At 54.0% G+C, this 23,784-nt stretch overlaps 8 protein-coding genes across 8 annotated transcripts; 3 read left to right on the forward strand and 5 right to left on the reverse strand.

Annotated features, from left to right (window-relative positions):
* Window positions 1-1,203: 1,203 nt before the first annotated feature.
* A1O5_12068 (uncharacterized protein) lies at window positions 1,204-3,351 on the reverse strand (the record flags this gene model as incomplete). Its single annotated transcript, XM_007752637.1, has 1 exon — window positions 1,204-3,351. One exon carries the CDS (start codon window positions 3,349-3,351, stop codon window positions 1,204-1,206), a length of 2,148 nt encoding a protein of 715 aa, XP_007750827.1.
* Window positions 3,352-4,256: 905 nt separating this feature from the next.
* On the forward strand, window positions 4,257-4,643 carry A1O5_12069 (uncharacterized protein; the record flags this gene model as incomplete). The annotated part of the gene is made up of 1 exon (XM_007752638.1): window positions 4,257-4,643. One exon carries the CDS (start codon window positions 4,257-4,259, stop codon window positions 4,641-4,643), a length of 387 nt encoding a protein of 128 aa, XP_007750828.1.
* A 3-nt stretch (window positions 4,644-4,646) lies between these two features.
* On the forward strand, window positions 4,647-5,459 carry A1O5_12070 (uncharacterized protein; the record flags this gene model as incomplete). The annotated part of the gene is made up of 1 exon (XM_007752639.1): window positions 4,647-5,459. The coding sequence occupies one exon, from the start codon at window positions 4,647-4,649 to the stop codon at window positions 5,457-5,459; it is 813 nt and encodes a 270-aa protein (XP_007750829.1).
* A 655-nt stretch (window positions 5,460-6,114) lies between these two features.
* On the forward strand, window positions 6,115-7,356 carry A1O5_12071 (microsomal epoxide hydrolase; the record flags this gene model as incomplete). The annotated part of the gene is made up of 1 exon (XM_007752640.1): window positions 6,115-7,356. The coding sequence occupies one exon, from the start codon at window positions 6,115-6,117 to the stop codon at window positions 7,354-7,356; it is 1,242 nt and encodes a 413-aa protein (XP_007750830.1).
* Window positions 7,357-7,916: 560 nt separating this feature from the next.
* Window positions 7,917-9,164, reverse strand: A1O5_12072 (ribulose-phosphate 3-epimerase; the record flags this gene model as incomplete). The annotated part of the gene is made up of 4 exons (XM_007752641.1): window positions 7,917-8,195; window positions 8,315-8,566; window positions 8,757-8,885; window positions 9,051-9,164. 4 exons carry the CDS (start codon window positions 9,162-9,164, stop codon window positions 7,917-7,919), a joined length of 774 nt encoding a protein of 257 aa, XP_007750831.1.
* Window positions 9,165-10,116: 952 nt separating this feature from the next.
* Window positions 10,117-10,739, reverse strand: A1O5_12073 (uncharacterized protein; the record flags this gene model as incomplete). The annotated part of the gene is made up of 2 exons (XM_007752642.1): window positions 10,117-10,686; window positions 10,713-10,739. The coding sequence occupies 2 exons, from the start codon at window positions 10,737-10,739 to the stop codon at window positions 10,117-10,119; spliced, it is 597 nt and encodes a 198-aa protein (XP_007750832.1).
* A 4,526-nt stretch (window positions 10,740-15,265) lies between these two features.
* A1O5_12074 (uncharacterized protein) lies at window positions 15,266-17,146 on the reverse strand (the record flags this gene model as incomplete). Its single annotated transcript, XM_007752643.1, has 2 exons — window positions 15,266-16,934; window positions 16,995-17,146. The coding sequence occupies 2 exons, from the start codon at window positions 17,144-17,146 to the stop codon at window positions 15,266-15,268; spliced, it is 1,821 nt and encodes a 606-aa protein (XP_007750833.1).
* Window positions 17,147-20,022: 2,876 nt separating this feature from the next.
* A1O5_12075 (murein transglycosylase) lies at window positions 20,023-23,024 on the reverse strand (the record flags this gene model as incomplete). The annotated part of the gene is made up of 4 exons (XM_007752644.1): window positions 20,023-20,136; window positions 20,206-22,721; window positions 22,791-22,909; window positions 22,972-23,024. 4 exons carry the CDS (start codon window positions 23,022-23,024, stop codon window positions 20,023-20,025), a joined length of 2,802 nt encoding a protein of 933 aa, XP_007750834.1.
* Window positions 23,025-23,784: the final 760 nt, after the last annotated feature.

The following is a 23,784-nucleotide window of genomic DNA, read 5'->3' on the forward strand; positions in this document are numbered from 1 at the left end:
TTGCTTCACAGGTGAGCTAGAGGCGGCAGCAATGCGAGAAGAGAAGTGATATTGAAATGGGGAATATCAATGTGGGATATGAATTGGTGCCATGCAAGAGACGCCCCTTAGTGACACAGGCCTGGTCACGCTGATCGAACGCAGGCCTTTTTCACGCTACGGCGAAACACAAAGGGCAGAAGCGTCGCTCGGAGGTGCAGAATGCTCGGGCTGTCGTTCAGTTCATCTAGACCGCCTAGTGGCCTGATGAGGTCTATATCGCAAGGCTGGCAAACTCTACAGAGGAGCTTGGACACACAAAACAGCCTGTCTGATAATGCTTTCATTGTTGCGCGACAAGACATTCCTGACATGCGCAAATGCAACGTGAAACTCTGGGTATCCTATGTAGTACAAAGCACCAATATACATCATGGCTGTAGCGTATCACGACAAGACATGACATGGTAGACGAAGGATCAAGGTACATGGTATACAGCAGCAGCAAATGCATGCGGCACCTCTTCAACAGCGTGACTGTTAGCAACTCCGAGTGCTCTTGAAGTCGTCGAACCCGTTCAACCCACTTTCCCTTCCTTTCAGCGAAATTCTTGCCCGTTCTGAACGCGCCTCGTCAACTCTTCAGCTTCGGCGGGCCCGGACCATTGTTTCCCGTCTTGTTCTTTCCGCCTGTCACGGTATTACCGGAGGTGCTGGTCTTTGGCGGTGCAGCTGCAGTTGCTGTTGTTATTGCAGTTGTTGCTTTCGACCCGGCTGTTCCTACAGGTTTCCTCGTGGCTGTTGAGGGTTTTGTGGGCTTTGCGCCTGTTGTGGTTTGCATGTTGAGCTTTTTTGGCCCCGGCGCTGTTGCTCCCCCCGCGGAGGTGTTGGTTTTATTCTTGGAAGGGGAAATAATGTTGTTCGTGCTGGCGTTGGCGTTGATCTTGCGTTTCTTCGTGGAGAGCGGGTTCGTTGAAGAAGAAGCCGTTGATGATATCTTCTGTTTAGGAGTCTTGGGGACGGTGGAAGATGGTTTGAGAGGAGTTGCTTTCGAAGGAGTGTTTGAGCTTGGTTTGTTCTTCGAGACTCCTGGTACTGTTGCTGCGGCAGGTTTCAGTGGTGCTGGTTTCGGAGAAGCTGAGAACGTGGGCTTCTTGGTCGTGTTCGCTGTTGAGGTCGTAGTCCCTGTTTTCTTCGTTATCGAAGGCGCAGATACACCAGTACTCACTTTCTTACAGGTGTCGTGGTCGGACTTGTCTTCTGCCCATTCGTTGTCTTTAGCGCTTGGTTCGCCGAAGGCAGTTTCTTACCTGGAATTGGCTGGTCCTTTGCTGGAGCTTTCGCCAACCCAGGCTTCAAGCGCGAATCTGTTAATGTCTTCAACGGTGTCGAATTCGTAGACGCAACAGCTGTGGACGCATTGCTGGACAGCGTCGTCACTGTCCCATACCGACTATTCTCCTCTGCTTTCATTGCATCCCAGAAATTTGCCTTCGGAGGAACAAAATTCCTGCCTCCGCTCTGTGTCAGGGGCAGCTTCTTCGTCGTGGGCAGGGTATTTTTTGCCTTGTTCTCCTCTGCAGCCTTCAGATCCTGCCAGAATGTGCCCTTTGATTGTCTGGAACTGGATGCTGTCGGAACGGATATAACAGACCCACGTCTGCTTCTCTCTTCGGACTCCAAATCATTCCAGAATGTACCCTTTTCCGGGGCGGCTGAGATGACGGAACCATGTCTGCTTTTTTCTTCTGCTTCAATCTGGTTCCAGAAATCGCCTTTGGCCGTGGTATTGGTGACAGGTTTCAGCGGACTCATAGGAGAAGGAACCTGTCTTCCTTGTTGCGTCTTGGCTTCTTCTTGGGCCAATTGTTGCATGAAATTCTGCTGTTTGTCTGTGATGGTGTCCTGCACCATCTTCTGTGGGTCGGACAAGAATGCGTGGATGAAGTCGGCTCTGTTGAGGAGAGTTTGTGCTTGGGGCGAGTTCAGGAGCTTTTGTACAGCCACTGCACCAGCTGCGAACGTCTCCTCCTGCTTACCTGGTTCAAAGAATGAGTCCAATGTCAAGTCACCCAAGGCAGAAGATGCAGATTGGATCCCCTTGCCAGCTTGTATACCGGCATTTTTGATGTCTTCTGTTCCTGCTTGAAGGGCTTGTTTGTTAATGCTCTTCCAAAACCGCTTCGGGAGGTCGCCGTAGAAGATGTACAGTATCATTGCCAGAATCCCCATCGGTGCAAAAATCTGGAGAAATTCGTACCAATGACTTGCACGAATAGGGACCTCCATGTGTCCGCATCCCCGAAGGACTTTGCCCGATTTGTATTTCGTGGCGCCATAGTCAGCTGGGAGTTTGCCGGTCTGGTAGTACTCTTCAATCATGACGTCCTTTTCCCGCCAGCGAGCTCTGAGCCAGAGGTCAAATGCTCTATCGTTGTGGATTGGGATGTCTTTGACGGCGAACCGACGCCAATGCATGCTGACGGATTTCGGAGGTCGGCCTTCCAAATAGCCCGCTCTCAAAGTGAAGATGTCTTGTGCGTACTGGCCACGAGGTACACCTTCGTAGACTACAGTACAGTCGTACAGGTAGTCTACAGTGTCCTTCAATTCCCCGAGACAGAATTGCAGGCCGGTGCTCCGAGGTAGAAGCACGTGTCTGGTGTCTGGGATGTTGTTCTTCTTTGCCCAGGCAGCGCTTCGTTCGCGTGTGCTGCGAGCAAGGTTGGTCCCTTCTGGAAAGAGGAGAAGCCACATTGGATCTGTCGGCTTGTTGAGTCTTTGCAGGGCGCTCGCCATATTCGGCTTGTCCTGTTCCCAATTGCGCTTCAAGAAGATGAATTGATACAACTGCATGCCCCATCCGAAAACAGGAATCTTCCGAAGCGACTCCTTCAGAATAATATAGAGGCGGCCATGCATACCATTGCAGTAGGCTATCCACCACAGGTAAAGCCAATCGGTATAGATTTGGTGGTTCGCAATGAGAACAAGCCGTTCGGGGAAATCCAAAATCAGATCTCCATCGGTGGACTTCAAGAGCTGTCCTCGCACCGTTTTGTCGCCGGAGACGATAACCTTTGTGGGCGCGAATGTCTGGGTCAGGGTCATGGTGAGCAGCCCGAAGGACTGCTTGGTGAAAGCGATCCATGCATTGTACCAGTCCTCGTTGATCGCTCGCAACGGAGCTCCCAGGAATTGAGAGATATTGATAGCCAAAGCTCCCGACAGGAAATAGGTCGACAGAGCCAACGCTCTGGATGCGACGGAGAATTCACCCTTTGCAAGCGGCACGCGATCAGGCCGCTCGGTTTTCGACTCCAGCGAGAAACCCGCTGCAGGCTCAAGCGCGGGTGCTCTGGATTGAGCCATTGATGGTCGACCGTGATTGTCACAGACAATGGATTCGTCTCTTCACACTCCTAACTATTGTTGTTACCACTCGAACAGCCACAGCATCGGCGCAGTATTATTGTATGCCGAATAATGTACGAGAAGGCTAGGAATGCTGGAGGAGCGCCACCCTGACGTACAAAGGGTCCATATTGGGTTTTCAAGCAGGAGGGATCGCCATTGGGGAACTGTTTGCTATCACCCGGCTGTGTTCTCAAAGCACCGTTGGTCGGTTCTGCATTCAGTTGAGGCGTTCACCCACCACCACTGCCACCAGCTGCTGTCTCGATCTCTACCGTCAGCATTGGGGAGGAGGACGACTGGTGCGACGATGCCAGCAAATGGAAAGGCTGCCCGCTGCGGCAATTTCTGGGCTCATCGTTCTTTTTGGGCGGCATCAATGATCAAGGGGATTGTTTCGGAGAGCACATCCTAGTCATGGCGGTCCAGATTTGCATCTTCTGACAAGGATTGAGTGCTTCAGTGGTGCCAGGAGGTTGCCAAAACTGCCAAAAGCAAGGAAAAGCAGGATAAAGACCCTTGTGGCACTGGGTGGCGGTGCGGCGACTCTCCAATCAAGCCGCTGGTGAGCAGCTCAAGATGACGTTTGTGTGGGAGCATCTCTGAGGATCTGTGAGGGTCTTTTGGGGGGGAGGAAGGGGGGGGGGGGGACCAACTTGTCCAGACTTTGGTCCATATCATTCCTCGTATGTCCCTGGTGTCGATCAATGGAAAAGCTCTGCAAGGAGCATACTGAGAATAAAGTCTAGCCCTCTTCTTGATATCTCATCCCATTTGTCTCCTCTCCCTAATCTATCTACATATGCTTATGGTCTTGTCTGTGGCCTGATCCAGGTGCAGACGCGAATTCAATCCCGGTCCCAATGCCTAACGTATCCTTCGATATCTTCTTTGACAAGGACTTTATCAACATCACAGCCACCCGAGGACAAACCGCTCCCAAGGCCAAACCCGAGTGGAAGGTCCGCACTGCTCCCAAGCTACCACCGAAGCCCGTGGTTGAGGATCCTGCTGGGACTCCCAGGCCACCACCGAGACAGAAGTTGACCACCCTTCGTCAACCCGTACACCCCCAAAGGCCGCAACAGACACAAGAACAGGCACTTCCCAGCACCAAGAAGGCCGAGGTCGCTGGAAGTGTGAACGGCTCTGCTTCGGGCGCTGAAGAGAAGCCTAGACGAAAGCCTCCGAAGCTTGGTCCCAGAAAGTCAACCACTCCTGCCACCCCTTCAGCCAACCCGGCGTCATAAAGAATGGCAACCCAGTGGGTTTTGGGGAAGGTCAGTGAAGCACTTGCTCCCACCGTATCCAGCACGGTGGCGAGTGCCGGGGCATTCGCCGGGGGCGCGGTCAATGCGGTGGGCAACAGCATCAATGGAGTAGGAGAGTCAATCAATTCCACAATTCGCAGATATGGGGATGGAGTCAAGGACTATGGAAATGGCGTCATGGATTGGACACAAGCTGCAGGACCCAGGGCAGCAACTGCAAGCAATCCTCTGGGGTTAAGTGCAGGCAAGACGGGCGGGAGGAGACAGGTCACCAGTCCTCAAATCTATCGGCAACCAGTGACAACACCAAAGTCGTCTCCTTCCAAGACGTTGATGACGACGAACAAGACGCCAGCACCTCAGAAGAAAATCGAGGGAGGAACCCCCATGAAGGCCTTGCCAGCTCCTGGTCCAAAGCTATCCGATGCAGCCCACAAGGCGACAGCTGTTGCCACCCCTGCTAAGAAGGTCGCTTCTGCTCCCCGCAAGCCCGTGCAGTCAGCGGTGAAGACAAGCACGGTCCCCAATCCTGGAGCCATGAGGCAACACAAACAGGGAAATGGTGCTAGCAAAGCCGCCGGCGCGACCAAATCACCCACGACACCCAACCCGGGAGCCATGAGGCGGAAGCCAGCAGACGATGGCAACATGAAGCAGCCTTCCTCGGTCAAGAAGGTGACTCCTGTCAAGCCCAACACGGCTTCTGCACCAAAGCCGACAGCGACGGCAGCAAATCGACCAAAGGTGCAAGGTAATCCTACTGCTGCTGCCAATCCGCTCGGGCTCACGTTCTGATTAGTATGATGTCTCCCTGGAACTTGGTGATTTGACAGTCGGGTATGAACTTTTCCGCGACCTCTCCAGTCACCCTGTGACGCCGTGTGTTTGTAAGAAGGATATACTAGCATGAGCTCCTTGGTACCTCGATAGCATCGAATTCAGGCCGCCCGGTCCACGCCAGCCGGGGTACAGCAGGAAACATGAAATAATATGATTGATTGCAGCGTATGCTCGCGGAGATTGTTGGCCTTGACTCGGGGCCTTGACCTTCGGTTCCGTTCCCTGGTTGCGGGGCGGGGAAACACGCTCTTCGTCTCTTCGCCTGCACTCCGCAGTCTGTACCGATTGACGCTTTGATCTGACTTCCATCCAACCGACCGTCATTGCCGGGACGCGGTCGTCATTCGCGCCCTTTCCCATACGCGGATGATGGCTGCTAACACCTCAAGCACTCCTGTCCTAGTCAGTGATGGTGATCATGTTGTATCTGCAAGCATCAAGTAGGTGGATGAGTTCATATCTGAAGCTGACAAAACCAGACCGCACTTTCTTCACATAAATCCACAGGTGTGTGTGTGTCATGCTGTCAAGCTAGGACGCCTTCCGAAAGCTGTTCACCTTTACACCATATCCTACTCCAGACCTTTAACTCCAGCGCGGCCCAAACGTAATGGCAGACATTGAACCATTCACCATCGTCGTCCCTGACTCGGCCCTGTTAGACCTCAAGACTCGCCTTTCCCTCGCTCGCTTCCCGGACGAGCTTGAGGGGGCAGCTTGGGACTACGGCGCGCCACTGGCGGACGTGCAGCGCCTGACAAGATACTGGAAGGACACATACAACTGGCGCGAGGCAGAGAAGAAGCTGAACGAGCTGCCCAACTACCGGACCACGATCCAGGTGGAGGGCGGCTTCGAGCCGTTGAAAGTGCACTTCCTCCACCAGAGGTCCCGCGTGGAGAACGCGATCCCGTTGCTCTTCGTGCACGGCTGGCCGGGAAGCTTCATCGAGGCCGTCAAGATCTGGGACAAGCTGCCCTCGCCGGACCCGGGCTCGGACGACCCGGCATTCCACTTCGTGGCCATCAGCCTACCCAACTACGGCTTCTCCGAGGCCCCCCGGAAGAAAGGCTTCGCCGTCGCCCAGTACGCCGAGACGTGCCACAAGCTGATGTTGAAGCTGGGCTACGACGAGTACGTGACCCAGGGAGGCGATTGGGGTTACTACATCACGCGGGCCCTCGCGCTGCTGTACCCGCAACACTGCAAGGCGACGCACGTCAACTTCGACCAGGGCGAGGCGCCCTCGCTCCTGACGCATCCGACGCTGGCGATTCAGCACGCCCTCACGCCGTACACGGCGGCGGAGAAGGAAGGGCTGAAGCGCACGAGCTGGTTCCTGCGCGAGTCGTCGGGCTACCGCGCGCAGCAGGCCACGCGGCCGCAGACGCTGGGGTACGCGCTGGCCGACTCGCCCGTGGCGCTGCTGGCGTGGATCTACGAGAAGCTGCACGACTGGAGCGACGCGTACCCGTGGACCGACGACGAGGTCTGCACCTGGCTGAGCATCTACTGGTTCTCGACCGCGGGGCCGGCCGCCAGCCTGCGCATCTACTACGAGTCGACGCACGAGTGGGACCCCGACCCGGCCAGGCGGGTCACCCGCGACCGCACGCGCGACTACATCGGCGGCGGCGTCAAGTTGGGCCTCAGCCACGCGCCCAAGGAGCTGAGGGTGCTGCCCAGCACCTGGACACGCACCCAGGGCGACGTCGTCTTCGAGCGCAGCCACCCGGACGGCGGCCACTTCTACGCCTGGGAGCGGCCCGAGCACCTGCTGCGGGACGTCAGGGACATGTTTGGCAAGAAAGGCGGCGCGCGGAATGTGGTCAAGGGGAAGAGCGGGTATTGATTTGATCCGACGAGAAGAACGAGAAGAAATCGTCATTCAGTCAGTTGGTTGTGACGAAGTTCGTCCCACATCCCCGGGCTTGCTGCCTTTCTCGGACGACGTTGCGGAGCATAATGGATTGATTGCTTTGTTATCTGGATGTTCCTTTCGTGGGTCTTTTTCTGATTCACCACCGCACAAGCCCCGAACACTCGAAGGACTCTGCGTCTGTGTCTATACCCACACCCCCAGCGGCAGGATTGAAACGTCTAGGAACCCAAGCTCCCGAGAGAGGCGGTAGCCTCGAGCACTGAGCCTTGCCTGAGCCTTGCCTGAGCCTTGCCTGAGCCTTGCCTGAGCATTGGGCCTTGGTCTTCAGCCTTTGCCCAGAAGGGACAATCAATGTCTGGTGTTTCTAATGCCCTGATCTCTTCACGGCTGCTCCAGTATCTATCTAGCAAATCGTCTATCTATGCACAATTTCCCCTCTACGTACGGTAGGGATACTTTTCCCGCCCTCATCGCATCGTGTTTCGTGGGTTGATGATCAAGCTCCGTGCTGGCGACTTTTTTTATTACAATCATAATCTGCCAGCCTCTAGTTCCCTCCTCCTCTCCACAGCGTCTCTCAGTACCCGTATAACATGTCCCGGGTCCTTGGCGCCAAACACCGCCGAGCCCGCTACAATGACATTCGCGCCGGCGTCCGCGGCCTGGTCGATTGTTGATTCCGACAGGCCACCATCCACTTCGACATTGAGATCTGGGTATCGCTGCCGCACTGCCGTCACTTTGGGGAGTTCCGAGGCCATGAATTTTTGGCCCCCGAAGCCAGGGTTCACGGTCATAATGAGAACCATCTGTCGGAAGTTACCGTGGCACACGTCAGTCCAGTCAGCCCCATGGATATGGATGGATATGTGCGTGAGGTATGGCAGGTCAATCCGCCCCACGCGGGATCATGAAAAAGGGTTCGTACATCCGGCCTTTCCTCCTCAAACTCAGCCTCCAATATCTCCCAGAGGACGTCGACACTGGTTTCCGGTTTTATCGCGATGCCGGCCTGCATACCCAGTTCGTGGATGTACCGGATTAGTTCCCTTGGCGACGTGGGTCGCGTCGTGGTTTTGTCTTCGGGTCTCGTGGCTGCTACGGAGGTGATGGCTGCTTCGTAGTGGAAGCAGTAGAGGTCGCAGCCGGCATCGCGGAATGTGGAGACCCAGCGGTGAGGCTGTTGAGTTTGTCAGAATGAGAGACGTAAATAGGAAGTCAATGGCACAAGAGAGCTTCGTGGGTCCCTCCTGAGAGACGGTCTGGCCTCACTCTCTCTCCTCTACTATCCCGTTCCCTCCTCGCGCAGCCGACCCTTAGGACGTAATCCCTCTCCCCACTCTCTTCCAGCTGTAGGAGACACAACTCACCTCTGCAATCATCATGTGACAATCAAACGTGCCTCTTCCGCCGGGAATCTGAGGTCTTTCCACATGTGGTCGGATCTTGGACACAACCGGCGCGCCAAATGTGATGTTGGGGACAAAATGGCCATCCATCTATGAGCGCCCCGGGCGCAGAAGACGTCAGCCATATGCCTGAACTCTTTACTCTGAAAAAGGAATGTCCATATCAATCTCCGCATTCATCCTCTTCGCAAGGTCCGATATTTTGCCCTGCCACCGAAGGGAGGAAGAAGGATGTGCTAAGCGACGCAGACGTACAATGTCGACATGAAGCCAGTCACATCCCTGGTCCATGGTTCTGGAGCACTCACTGCCTAGTGCCGCAAAGTCGGCACTCAGTATCGAGGGCGCGATTATGGCTGGGGGAGTCATGTTTGACATTCTGGAATGTTTTGGGAGAAGGAAGGGAAGGATTGGGGAAAGGGTTGGGCGTCGGTCAGGACGGTTGTGGCGCAAGCGATCAATCGGTCAGGGCTTCAAGAGAAGAGGTAAAGAAAGATCTCTATCTATCTCGAGGGGTCAACTACGCTCAAATATTTCGAGGAGCGGTAGTGTGCTGCAGAAGCGAATGAGATCAACAATTTGGATTCAGATCGTGTTTTTTTTGGGGGGGGGGGAGGCGTGGGATCCCGGATTGTGAAGAGCCCGCATGTGTCGACTATTATTTTGCGTTGGGTTGGGATTGGATTTGGAGGCTTCTGGGGGTGTTTGCGTCATTCAGTTGGTTCGTCAGGCAAGGCCCGCTTGGTCCGCTTAATAAAGGTGCTAGTGAGGGGCACCGAAAGGGGCGGCAGGCGAGGGGTTCTAGTTAAGAACGGTGGGGGAGGGGTCCATTGGAGGGGGCTTAGCCGGTGTAGCTATCTAGGTGGTTAACGGTGGACAACAGCTTACACACGCTGAGTTGAGCATACAAGGCACCTAGGCAATCAATTACTTGATCAATCCTCAGCTCGCAGTCCGCAGGAAAGGGAAAATCAAATCGCATTTGACTACCAAACCCCGAAAAGGTCCAGTCACTGGGCCTGCTGCTGTTGTACAAATTATCTTTGGAGCGCGGTGTACAATAAATTCCTCGAGGACGCAGACCCGGCTCGTTCAGACACTTGCTGACATATTCCGTCAAAGAAGCAAAAGACTACCCTCAATAAGAACCCCGACATGTTGACTGACTCCATGTGTCTCTCTAACGTTCCATTCAAAAAAAAAAAAAAAAAAGAAAACACCCCGAAAAAAAAAAAAATATAGCCCGTTGTCATTACTCATCCAACGGCCAGGTCGTGATAAAGGAACTCGTTCACATGGTGAGGCTGAAGGGAAACGCGCTCTAGTGCATGCATCGGGCGCAGATGGGATGGTGAAAGTCGTGTCGACATTCTGGAGTCAGGCGAAGGAATCGGGGTAAATACTGGCCGTCGAAAGCGGCTCCGGCCCCGACGACGACTTGGCTGGCGGTGGCGCTCTGTTGCACAAAAGACGGTTCGTACTGGTTCGACAGTATGGATCGGTCGTCGCTACTTAGACCAGGCCCACGGGCAAGCACGCTGTCGTCCATGAGGCCGGGGATGACCATGCCAGAAGAGTCTTCTCCAAAAGACATGTGGTCGAGGCTGTTGGCGCGCTCGGTGAAGTAAGTCCACGGGTGACGTTCGTCCTCATCTGGCTCCGACGCATATTGGGTGCGGCTGGAGTTCACGTCGGCAGCTTCACGACGGGCGAGCGGGTTTCCCACCTCGAAGCTGTTGTCGAAGCTCCCATTGCTCAAAGAAGGAGAAGAAGGGGATTCGAATGACGAAGGAGAATCGAATCTGGAGATATGGTCAGGGTGGCCAGCGTCTGGGCCCGGCACATCTTGACGACCTCCCTGCCCTCCGTAGGCCTCACGGTTCGATTCGTCCTTGAAATGCAATAGTCGACACAGACAGTGGGCACAACCACATCCACAGCCATGATGGCCACCACCAGAGCAACAGGTACCGGAAGGTTTTTCTTTGTTGTTGTGACGGGATTGAGGAGAAAGAGGGACAAGACCGGAAGACCCCTGTGGGAATGATTCAAGGGGAGCGTCGGGATTGACGCGACGAGAAAGGTGACGAGCCATTGAGGCGATAGAAATATGAAATTGACCCCTGTAATTTGTGGGGTGGCATGCGAGTCGTCAGGGCTTTTTTGCTTTGTGTTTGGTGTACAGGTGGAACGGGAAAAGGTATTGAGACAGCCGAACCCAATTTAAGAACACAGTTAGGAGGAGTCTTTTCTTTTACAGCAAGGACAACAGATGACACAGAGAAAAAGGCAAGGAAGAGCTGGCAAGGAGAGCGTGCCAAAAGCAACCCAAGTCGGATCGAGGGAGAGGGATAGATATATTTCGTATATATATATATATATATATATATATATATGGATGTTTGAACAAGGCAGAATCAGGACGAGTCATGTGAAGTGGCCTGGGGGCCTGAGAACGAGCGTCACCGGGCGATGCACGACCGGATAGAGTCTCTCTCGGTTGCGTTGTATACTCAGCCTCGCGGGGTGATTTCAAACATGGACAGCCGCGGCCCATTTGGACCAGGAAGAGGAGGCACGAGCGGGATTCCATTGGTGATAGATAGCTGAAACTTCCACGATCCGACATATCCTAGTTCAGTCTTTATTGATTCCGCCGTCGGGGACTGAAGGGATAAAGCATGGTCCCGTCTCTGGGCCGAGTCAGGCGTTGTCACAAGATCAGGACTGAACTCTTTTGCCCATGCAACACGACGGGAACGAGACTTGGAAACCGCATAGCGCATCCCATGATGCCTGGGCGGCTGCAGATGCTGCATGCAAGGCGTTGACCTTGCGTCTGGTTGAGCATCGGCTTGTGGACCGCGGTTGGCCACGGATTCTGAAGGAGGTTGAGAAAGAAGGGGGGAAGAAAGAACCACACAGTTGAACTCTGCGTGTCCGCGCCAATCTAGTCCCCGTCTCAATGCAAGTACTGGTGAGAGTCCTGCACTCAATACTTGGTCCACCCGTGGCTCAATCCAACGTGGTAGGTAGAAGCGTCGCCGTGACTGGGGCCTCCTGGAGCAGAGCAACCAACAGCAGGCGTGGCATCGTGGACCACGCTCTTGTTCCGCTCGGCAAGATTTCATTTGCGCTGATATCCATCCGGCTTCTTTTGGGTCCTTTGCACTGACAAATTGATCAATCTCACTAGTGTCTGGCGACCTGTGCGGTACGGGACTGGTAGTGGAGCATGCAATGGCTGAGGAATTCGTTCCAAAATTTGCTGTGCCCTGCGAGAGGGCTTGCTAGTACCTCGTACGTTCCCATCCATCCTGAAAGAAAAACAACACATCACCCAAGAAGAGTTTTGGTCGATTGAGACGCTGGAAATGATCGAGGTAGTTGTTGATTCTAAGACACGGCCTTATCATACGGTGCTATACATTGTGCAACCGTCTAAAGAAAATGACCAAACACACCTCCCTCCCCACCTCCGAGCCATGAATCCTTCCGGTTCCCGTCGTAGGGGGCATTGCGTTGCTGGTGATGTTCTCATGTACAGACGAGCTCTGAGGTTATCCATCCGGCACAAGACCTTTCTTACCATGTCCATGACAGACATGTCAACTCATCTTCGAGAAATAGTCGTACAGGGCTATCACTTTCCTCGATCAGCATCCAATCCATGACTTTCGTTCATGTTTCGGTCGGTCAATGACAGCTCCGATCTTCGCAGGGGAGGGCTAGCAAAATGCATTGATTCGACAGAGCCAGAGTCTTCCTCAATCTGCTCGTTGCTCCTCTCCCCCCCTCTCCCTCTTCGGACCGTCTTGCACGATCTCCAGAAACTTCCTTTGCCGGATTCTCGACGCTGTCCGAGTCGTCGATCACCAACCTATCACCGTACCAGATCTTCGAACTCGAAACCTCTGAAAACACCTAGGATTAAATCAATTGGCGCCCGTACTTCTAGGGTATCTGGCGCTAACGTCATCCCTTTCGAGGGTTTGTGAAACCACCCATGACAGAGCCGCCGTCTGGTCCGATGCGGAAGCATGGCGACGAACACCTAGTCTCTAAATTAGTTGGTGCGAATACACACTCAACATTCCCTTTGGATCCGACGATACAGCCTTGCGCAAGTCTCACAATCCCCAGGAGCGCGAGACGAGTTGTGGTGAGGCGACCGGTCGTTCAATGAAAAGTTTGATTTCCACCGTCGCAGGAGTCTTTGTCTTTCACGAATCGGTTGATGAAAGGGCCTAGTGAGCAATACGTACCTATGTCTCATCACTCCAGTCAACAGTTCAGCTGTCGACGCCCCCGCCCGCACGGGGAGGTCGCTCAGGGCGAGAATGCAGGCGAGATAACGACGTTCGAATCAAGCAAGATAGAGATCAAGCTGATGGAGCGAATGGATGCGTCGACAGATGAACCCTCTGGTCGTAAAAGCCCACCATTTGCCGGTGGAGATGCGCTACCATCGCCACGGGGGTGGCACGGCATCACGTGCCACAGATCCGCAGCTCATGATGAAGTCTTGCTCAATGACAAAGTACTCCCAATTAGAGGTTCATTGTTAGTGAGACGTCTGTCCTTCGTGGATCTCAAGACGTGAAAACTTCACACTGGTCAATGCAATCCAGCTCGTCCTGGAGCCATTACAATAGTTCCTCGCACGCAGGGCCAATCCACCTTGATGAGCCCAAGACGAGTTCGCCGTCAGGTTTGCGGTAGGTAGTTGGTTTGTTCCTCACGAGGACAGAGACGCGAGTGAATCATGGTGTTTCGAATTAATGATTGTAAACAATTTGACGCTATTGTTTTTGATGCGAGCTGAACAAGGCAACTATAGCGGCAGAGGCAATTATCCCGAGGCTCTTCCGAGTCCTGGGTACGGCTGTGTCTCTCCCTCGCCGCCGTCGAACCGTCTCTGTCTCGCTCGTGAAAGAGGAGGCGGACAGACACCGTCTGACCCAGTGTTTTCCTGACCGAACTGCTATTGAAGTTTACCAGTCGACTGCACTCTGGGTAATTATTCGACCAATGAGTGCATCCTGTCCGACTCGCCGGCTCAAGGTACAGTACTCAGCCCAAAAGTTGTCTATCGTTTCCCCAATTTGTCCCATTTATGCCTTTTTGCCCTTTCTGCAAATCCTTCTTTCTATCCCACCCATGGATCTTTTTCACCCCGCCCGATGATAACCGCCCCAGCACTGTCTGGAATATCTTCCGCTCTCTCCTCGCTTGCTCCCTTTCTTGTTCAAGGATTAAGGGAAGGGAACCTCACCTCTTCTTCCTCCACTTCTCTCTCCCCTGCATTCTACCCTCTCATATCACATGTACACCGCCTGTACGGTCCAGTTGCGAACCTCCCCATCCCTGCGTCGTCGGTACACACCTAGCCCACTTAGAAATGAACATAGGCACGGTAACACAGACCATTATCCACCTCCCTAATCTGCCACGTCAATAAGGCAGTCTTTTCTTTTCTTTTTTCCCTCCCCTTTCTCCTGGTTTTGCCACCGGTACCTGCTCGCTGTGCAACCCTCGCTTCCACGTCTGGAGAATGATTTCCCTCCTCCCGCCGCCCGGTTCCCCGGCCCCGATTCATGAAGGTATCCCGACGTGGCGTGGCTTTTAATTCGCCCGGTCCCAGCACCAAGACATGGCTCGACAGATCCCACACCAAACTTCGGCATACCTACTGGTAAGTACTTGAAGGATGCACAAACAAAGATCAGCCGTGGCACTCGTCATTCCGCATTAGTCGTGCGGCATAAGCGAACAACGACCATGACCGGCAGGGACTGGGTGAGAGGGGTATCGGTCTTCGCCGACATTCTGTTTGATAGGTTCAACTTCCCCAGCCCACTGACCATCTACCTCCACTACACCGCTTCACTTGGTTGAGATTTCCAGTCGTCAATGTAGCTCGGGTCCTGCATAGCGAAGCTCGGGCTGTCAAAAGGACCAGGGTGACGGAATTCTATGTATTGTCGGTGCCTGGTTGAAATTTGTTTTGTTCAACCTCTCTCTCTCTCTCCTGACTGTCCCCCCCCCCCCCCCCCAAGGGCAATTCGTCGACCAATGCCCAAAGGTGGCTGATACCAATCAAGGCGAGGAGAGTGGAAGCTATATCCACTCATACCTATGTACCGGGTATCGAGTCTGGTCAAACACCGGGTCCTTGCCTAAGATGCCACAAACCAGCCAAAGGCCGAAATTTGAGTTTCATTTCTCTCACTCCCCTGTTTGGGAAGCCCGTACCTTGTAGTCGTAACTCGTGTATCCATGCATGCCGTTTTGTCTTCTGGTACTATGTCCACTTTTTCATTTCACATCAGAGATGGGTATCAAATGGTCCTATATAGCTCGCGTAACCTCATGGGCCCAATTCAGCATCCAACACCTCACGCGAAGTCCCAAAACAAACAACCATGCCAAAAACAAAGAGGAAAGGACATTCAAGCCATAGATCATCTCTACACCACCTCCGAGAAGTAGCGTTTGCTCGTGTGTCTCCCAGGGGACCGTGGATCGGGCGGCAAGGGACCGCTGTGGTGCACTACATGGGGCCGGAAGACTGCATCCACAGGCGGCATCCAGTCGTCCAGACCTAATGGGAAGTACTCGTAGAGTTGATCCGCACTCTCGCCCTCGGCATTGAATGGCAGTCCTGATTTTGTTGGGAGAAGTTCTGGTCTATGGGCCGCTGCCGGCACTGGCCCTTGCCCGTTTATCGTGGCCAGGGAGCTCGGAACGCTTGTCATTGATACTTGGTGAGAATGCAGTCGAGGTCGGGGGCCCAATTGATTGGGAACCTGCCCTGGCGAAGCACCGGCATTGCTCGTATACGTGCCGGACGGGCCTTTGTTGACAAGTGAAGGGGAAGGATTCGAGGTTGGAGGCCGGGATGAATGTCTTGATCCTTGTTGCGGCGGATGAGGGCTGCCCCCCTCATCATCACTGCCAAAATGCAAGCTCATCGGCCGACTCCCCGGCGCCATCTCTTGAGGGAACGTAAACGGGAATGTGCCCGGTGTTCCTAGATCGGCGGTGCCGTCTGGAAACGCTGGGACTGGAGGATTCAAGGCAGTCGAGTAGGGAGCGGCAAGAGACTCTTGAATACCCTGTGACACCCAGCTGGAGCCGTCGATCTCCGCGGGCTTGATGTCGATATTGTCATAACCGACCACCATTTGCCTTGTCTCCTCAGCGGGTGTCTTGATTTTGGGGGCTGAAGTGACCTGAGGGACCGAAGTTTGACTGTTCGTAGCTCGCGATGCTGGCGGCAGGTGTTTACGAGCTGTGGAGCTGTTGCTTAGGGGTAGGTCTTTCCGTGCTGCAAAGTTGCGAGGGCTCCGGCCTCGGACAATAACTGCTCCTGAATGAGCTTCGGCAATGGAAATCTTGCCGCCTGTCGATAATGAGGCCATAATCTTCAAGTGGAGCGTGAAGTGTTGTTGTAGCTCCTTCCGTCGACCATTGTTAGCGGTCGCTATCCGGAATTGAAGCCTCTTCCACTGAATGGGGAAGGTTGCAAAGTCTGTATCCAGGTCTTGGCCAGTCATCTTGTCTAATGGAATCGTGGGAGGCTCTCGTTCCACCTTGTCCTCTGGCTTAGGCGCTTCTCCCGAAGCCGGGGTCTTCCACGGCACTGAAATGATCTTGACCGAGTTCCCTTCGACAGACTCAGTCGCTGACACTGCTAGCTCCAACTCGTAGATGGGAATTCTCGATCCGTCATCGGTGAAAACATATCTGAGGTTCCGGGGAAGCGTCACGGAGCCGGTGATTTGGAACAAATTGCGTCGGTAACACGTCAATTCTGGAGGAGGTGGAGGAGTGTCGGCGGTGGCCGGCCATTGAGACTCGGCCAAGAAGAACATGCCGTGCAGTTGGGCACTGATGTTGACCGATGACCGACGAAATGAGTCGTCCAGGAGGGTGAAGTTGTACTGTGGCATTGAGAAGCTGAGGTATTTGCTGTCACGATCAATGGAGGGGCTCTCGGGCAGTCCTTCAGTGGGCACCCGCTCGAACTGAGACATTGTGCTTTCGGCAAAAGGGTCTTCGAGGTTGGACGAGTAACGCTTCAGCATCGCAGAGTGCTGCAGGTTACTTGAAGGTGCAAAGCTGAGGTCGTCGCCGCTAGAATATGTTAGAACATCCTGCCATTGAGCAGTCGCTTCTGGGCCGGGCAACATTTACCTCATATACGGCTCCGAGTCGAAGTTGGAGTATGATTCTTGCAAATCCATCACGGATGGAACACTCATGTAGTCGAGATTTTGCAGATTGCCGCCCCCAAAGGGCATTGGACTGTGCAAGTAGGGCATCGCGAGAGGATCATAGCCATCCATGGTGGCGGCCATGCGTTTGTGTGCGTGTATTTGGCTGGGTGCGTGAGGGTGGGTGATGGGTGCGGAGTTTGGGGGTTGGAGGGTGCGAGAGCTGCGCCAAACGAGGCCACAGAGCTTTGAAAAGGGAAAAATTGTTATTGAATAGAGAAGAAAATTCTCGCCGGCATTCTCGAGAGCAAGTTAATGCTCACGAAAGCGCCACCGTCGAAGAGGACAGAAAATTGGAATATCGATGAGCCGCCCCGGGGGAGGGTTCCAGGTTGTGGTTCGTTAATCAGCAATGGGACCCGTCTAAGCAGGCGAGCAGTCTGGTCCTAAGTGCGTGTGTGCTTTGAACAGAGCGGTTGGACTCTTCGCTCTCACTTTTTGAATGAGGCGGGAACTTGAAGCAAGCAAGGAATCACGGAAGTAGGAGGCGGGCACTGTAGCCGGGGGTGTGGCCAGCCGTGTTGGTAGGCCTGGAGGAGTTGAAGCAGTTCTCTCAAGTCGATTCCGCAGCAGCTTGGCAGTGACGACAAACGACTCGAGGATTATGAGATGAGGCAAATCTCAGCGGTAAATGAGCTCAAGGAATTGGCACAGTCGATTTCAAAACAAAAAAGGGCTCGCCGGGAGGTCCAAATACGAAGAGAGATGGGGGGAGGATGTGGAAGGTGATTTGACTGTCTGGACTGACTCGAGGTCATTGCAGCATTTAGACTTCTGTTGGCTGTTGTTTGTTTGTTCTGGAAGCCGTGAGTGAGATAGGTAGGTACTGGGTAGAGATGCCGCCCAAAAGCATGGCCCGGTACCAGGAATCCAGGTGCCACTGGTGACCAAACAAGTTTGCGCCGGTGGCTGGTTCGGGAGAAGGCAAAACTGAGTCTTCTAGAAGGAAACGGGGCAAAGCCAGGCAGGCCGCTAGAGGGCAAAGAGGAAGCTTGGAAGCAAAGGGGCTTAGCTGGGTGGGGTCGCCTTTATCATCCTCATGCCTTTGCTCCGTTATTGTCCCGGGCCTCTTGCCTGGAAGATCTTAGGTGCCCGGGGGGCCCTGGGTATCCCTGCAGACACCTTCCAGCAGCCACCTAGGAAGGCAAGTACTCGGTAATTGTACCAAGTACTGGTACTTGGTAGATCCTGACTGACAGTTCGCTCTCTCCGAACCACCCGACCCTCTCTTCCCCCCTTATTTCATTCCCACTCGGGGGGGCGACAGCAGGAGACCTACTTGTAACAAGTACGTACTGCTCGTAAGGGGGTCGGTTCGTGTTCATGTTCAGGTCTCAGGTCCCATAGAGCGACGACCCACCACCATTCCTCACCGTCCAAGCCATTGAATCACTCTGCAGCAGCCCCTCGCCCCCCCTCATGCATCGAAGCCGGCATGGAAAACACTTGGAAGACCCTTCTGACCTGGAGAGTTCCGATTAGCCGCATCGTCTCTAGCTGCCTTGCCGGCCCCAACTCATGTGCAGTCATTGCAGCGGCCCCCCCCATCACGCGACGGTCCAGTCAAACTGCGCTGTGCTTGCTCACTTTTGCTCACCTCTACCTCTCCGTCCAGTCACAGGATTTCACCACCGCCTTCTCCTCAAACTAGTCTCATTCCTCCCGTGTCTCAATCGCTGATCATCGGTGCGCCGAGAGCCTGCAGAACCTGACATGCATGAGAATGGTTTGTTCGTTCCCTGCGGGCGCTTGCGCTTGCCCATTGTGGAAAAGCCAGACAATGCGACGGTGAGGGACCTGATGGAGCCGATGGACCTGATGGACCTGATGGCGCATCATGCCCTAATCATGCAGACCTACGGCTGATCTTAGACTTCTGACCACTTCACCACTTCCTCCAAAAAGCAACTCTGTGCGACCGAGGCAGGTCCCCTGCCTTACCCTCCCCTACGAGCAGCCTCGCATCACCCGCGCGAAGCGTACCCTGCCGACGAGCTGACGCCGGTGACGCTACCCATTCCCGGCACTGAAATGCACTTCCGGCGCTCAGATCAAATAGCGGAGAATCGTGGGTGAGAGACAACCAGACCGAGAAAAACAAGTGAAGCCAAACAACAGCCGCCGCCCCATGACGTTTTCGCTCGAAAGGACCACCTGCCTTAGTGGATCGTGTGAGACACCGAACCAGCCTGAGTCCGCTTGGCTCTCCAATGGACACTAACCAGCCCGAAATTCCGCACCGCAGTTGGTCTGGCAAATGCTGTTCACAGGGCTTCTTTTTCCAGAAACTCGCGCCATCTTCCTATTACGATCTGCTCCGTGCTCTCCGTATTCCTCCAGGCCAGCTAGCGTCCTTCCGATATTTCGCACTAAGTTGCTCCGGGCCATGGCACACTATCCAATGTCCGCCCTGGCCCAATGAGCGTCTCCTGATCTTCTACCAAATCGCGGCAAAAGATGACCCGAAGCTGAAGTCGCCCGCCCGTGCGTTCGCTATCACGATCATATCAGCAGATAGACATATCTGCCGTATAGTTGTGGAGAGACAACGGCGGCGTCCGACTTATATGAGGTTTCGCACCTCATGACCGGGGGGATGTACTTGTAAAATGAGGATCGCTTTCGAGTGGGTCGGCGCTTAACTTCTTTTCTACTGTCGCCGACCTGGGTGTCTGCTGCAGCATTGTCAAGAGGTCGGCCAGATAACTATTAACAAGGGTCAGGCATCGGGAAAGCTTACATCGAATGATCGACCCATCCGCCGGATTCGGACATTCATGCAGCTGTGCTGAGACCGGACGACGGCAACTGCCATTGTCCTTGTGCCAAGCGATACCAGTCGTGAATGTCCCTAGATAAGCAACCTCGGGGGTTGCTTCCAGCTGTGCTCAGGGCCAACTTGGTGGTACAGTAAAAAGTGTCGCGGTGGTCCTGATCGTTCCTATCACTCATGTCGCGGACATCATTGTCCAGTGAACTGGATCGCTGGAGATTTCCTCAAAACTGTTGCTGATGGTAAAGCCCAAGCCCTTTAGACCGTTGATTGAAAGGTCTTCGCGGGTCTATAGAGAGAGAGAAAGCGAGGTCAGTCAGTCGCTTCCTCGAAGCCTGACGAGGGTTTCGCCACTTACATAATCCAGGAGCAATGTCCGCAAGCCTTGTTTCTTGATCTGACGTATTCCCAATAGGACGAGGCCTTGGAAAAGCGAGACTCGATCGCTGTACATGGTCGAGATGACTGGGGACGACAAACACGCCGTGCCAACCTGTTTGTACAGCGACGGAACATGGCGGGCAATCCGAGACTCCGCTCGGCACATCAAAATACTGCCTAGAATAGACTGGTCAGTTGCCCGTTTAGCTCGAATGATGCCGCAGCCTTCTTTGTTGCCAAGGGCCATTTGGTAAATGCCTCGTACATCCGTCCGTGCGCATCTTGTGAGATGTTCCATCATCACTTCAGCGTACTCGGCTCCGTGAACCAGATCATATTTGACCTCAGGACTTGTCAGTGCCTGAGCTAGGCCTTCGGGAGCAATCCAGATTGACAAATCGCGAATTACCATGGTTGCCACGGGTGTCGAAAGCGAAACGTTCCACCCGAGTTTCGCAAACCACTGGCGAAGGCGTTTGTATTCCACCGGATCCAGTTTAGGAATCCCCAGATACACGTGCGGGAACCTCACACCAAGCTGAAACTTGGTGATGCCTTTCTTCTGGAGTAACGCCCGGACAGCACGGTCGTGCAAAGAGTGACCAATGGATAATCGTCGGCGCGCAGGGTCCACGATGATGGCACCGATATGCCCAACGCCGCTGTTCTTGAAATAATATGTGGTGCAGAACCCAAACAACTCTTTTGTGCTGCTATTCCTGACCACAAAATGCGCCTCTTCCACATCCGGATCACGGAGGAGAAAAGTGCCGGTCACGGCGTTCTTCAGCGCTGCTGCGTTCACCGAAGGCTCATTCAGTGATTGAATGAGGAGGGCGTCCAGTGCTGCTGAGTCTCGTTCTTCGCTGAAGCTTTCCACAAGCCACTGTTGTCTGGTGTGGCTGGTCTGATGCTTCTGGCTAAATGAGCCCGGCAACACACCAGACGGAGTAAGCTCACCATAAAGTACTTGGACCAGCGCCTGCATGGCAGTCTCGGTGAAATCATAGGTACAAACATATGTTCCAATCGACGTATCCGATGCAAAGTCGAAAGGGGAGCTGACGGCGACCACAACGCAAGGTTTTTCTCGCGGAGTGCCGTCCGCTCCCACCGACAACTTGCACAGCATGGATATATGTTTTGCAAATGCGTTTTGATACATGTTTCGACCCGCATCGGCCGTAATGACTATCACTGCCCGTGCTCGGTTCAAGAGGTTTTCATGGAGAGGTCTCACTCCATTTGCGGTATATGAAGTGTGAGAGATTTTGCCATTGCGATATCGGGCGAGCGTGCGGCCAAGTTCTCGGAAGACTTGCTCACCACTCATGATCGACGTATTCGTATCGATACTGGGACTTCGTCCTAAATGGGGTACTGTTGACGCCTCATTTTGCAGGAGATGAAATAGTGCGGACGCCGGTAATGGTTTGACTAAGGGCGTTAACAGGAGGAGCTCTTCCTCGGATTTAATCACTCTCGACAAAGGCAGATAGTTTTTCTGATCTCGAACCACGGTGATTGATTTGTTATAAGCTGTAGTTGACAGGCTTGTGTGAAGAGGCTGTAATCGTGAGAGATTCTCGATTCCTGCCGGCGCAAACGCCTTTTCCCAGGAGGTATATTTTTTCTTCATGTTGAGAATTCTCTGCACCGACTCTTGCACACGATATCTTTCAATCATACCATTATCCAACCCAGCCGTTAGACCATTGATGGCGTCTTCTTGGACCGACAGAGTTCGGCAGGTCAGGATCAGGTCACAGCCGGCCTTGAAGGCCATAACTGTCCCACCACTGATGCCGATGTTGCGGCTGAGAGCCTCCATTTCCAGGCATTCTGAAACGACGACGCCCTCAAAGCGCATTTCGTGCCGCAACAAATCTCGGACAATCTGCTCCGAGAGACAGGCATGCATTACGTTGACCTGAGAAGACGCCATGGCAACGCCCCCGACCATCATCGAATCAACGCCGTGGGCGATCGCTGCACGAAAAGGAACCAAAGCGCTTTGGCTCAGGTTCTCCAGCGAGTCTGTAATGGTAGGCACATCGTCTGGGACGCCAAAGAATTCGAGATTGCCGTAAGAGGGGAAATGTTTGCCGCAGGTCGCAACGCCGCCTTCTTGGTAACCTTTGATGCATTCAACGCCATATGCCGAGACTTCATGAGGGTCATCGCCTACGGATCGAACACCAAGAGGCTGATTTCTGGCATTGGTCAGGACATCCAACACCGGGCCCAGGATCCAATTGATACCACACGAGTTCAGTTCTTGAGCGGTGGCTCTGGCAATGTCCTTTGCCAATTTCTTGGAGCCGGTAGCAGCCAAGCCCATGGCACTGGGGAACTGACGGATATAGACCTCATCGTACAGGCTGTTGACGCCACCGTTTTCCTGGTCAAGAGCAATCAAGAGGGGAACTGGATGACCAGCCTGGCGAGCAAGAGTCTGGAGATCCAGCACAAGCTGGGTCGCCTGTTCGGCAGCTGTTGGAATATCATGTCAGTGACCCAAAAGAAAAGCCAGCAAGAGCACGGGTGAACAGGAGACGGCACATTTGAGGTTTTGGGCCTTGAGCAGTATGGAGCCTACGTGGTACTTCTCAATCAAGACCTTGACCTGGTCAGTGACGGATGTACCATCAAAGCCCATCATAAACAACTGGCCCAGCTGTCTGCCAGATATATCGTTAGCTATGGTGCGTCTCAAGGGCTGAGGATGACGGCATGAGCATACCTTGATTCGTCCCACACGGCGGGCACGTCCCCGTTAGTGGTGGCCACGGCCATGATGAGATGAAGCGACTAGTTCCCCACATGCACCGTGATTGGATGGAGAGGTGAGCAGGATTAGGCTGGGCAGGCTGGACAAGAGAGGAAACGGAGCAGGAGGAGAGTTCGGATTCGGGGCAGGAGTCGGTTCAGGAGGAGCATGGACTTGGGCCAGTGAAGAGCCGCGGATGGCGAGTTGCGCGTGGCATCACAGAAGCTGTGGGTGAAGCAACGCAAAACGTGGGAGCGGACAAACAAGCTGATGTTGCATTTTGGAGGAGAAAGTGTCGCAACGTAGTGTTGGTAGTGTCGGGAGGAGAATGTAATGGTGGGAGAGAGGGCACCGAGATGGCACCTTTGCACCGAAGAGACGGTTACACTGGCGCCAGTCACGTGCGAGGGCTGTGACAATGTTTGCCTTGTTTGCCTTGTTTGCTCTCCCACTTCTCGATCCCTCCCGCCCTATCACTCTCCTCCTCCCTCCTGTTGGCTGTGCTCACTGTCCTATCTCGCTGACTTCATCGGCTGCTTCCTGCCTGTCCCGCTGATACCATGTCCAATCTTCTCTGCTCCAGCCCTCCGGACGTCTGCCGAGTGTGGGTGCTCCATCGGTTGGATGACAGTATTGCAACTGTTGCAGCACCAGGAGTCTGTTCCTCCGCTGCCTTCTGTAAAATTCTCTTCTGTGCCACCGAGTACCCCTACTCTCCGCATTCTGGCCCCTACCTATGTAATCCTCTCATGATGGCCTAGCAGTGGCTAATAGTCATGCTGCTGG

This window comes from Cladophialophora psammophila (assembly GCF_000585535.1).
Source record: "Cladophialophora psammophila CBS 110553 chromosome Unknown aczJe-supercont1.31, whole genome shotgun sequence".
NCBI lineage: Eukaryota > Fungi > Ascomycota > Eurotiomycetes > Chaetothyriales > Herpotrichiellaceae > Cladophialophora > Cladophialophora psammophila.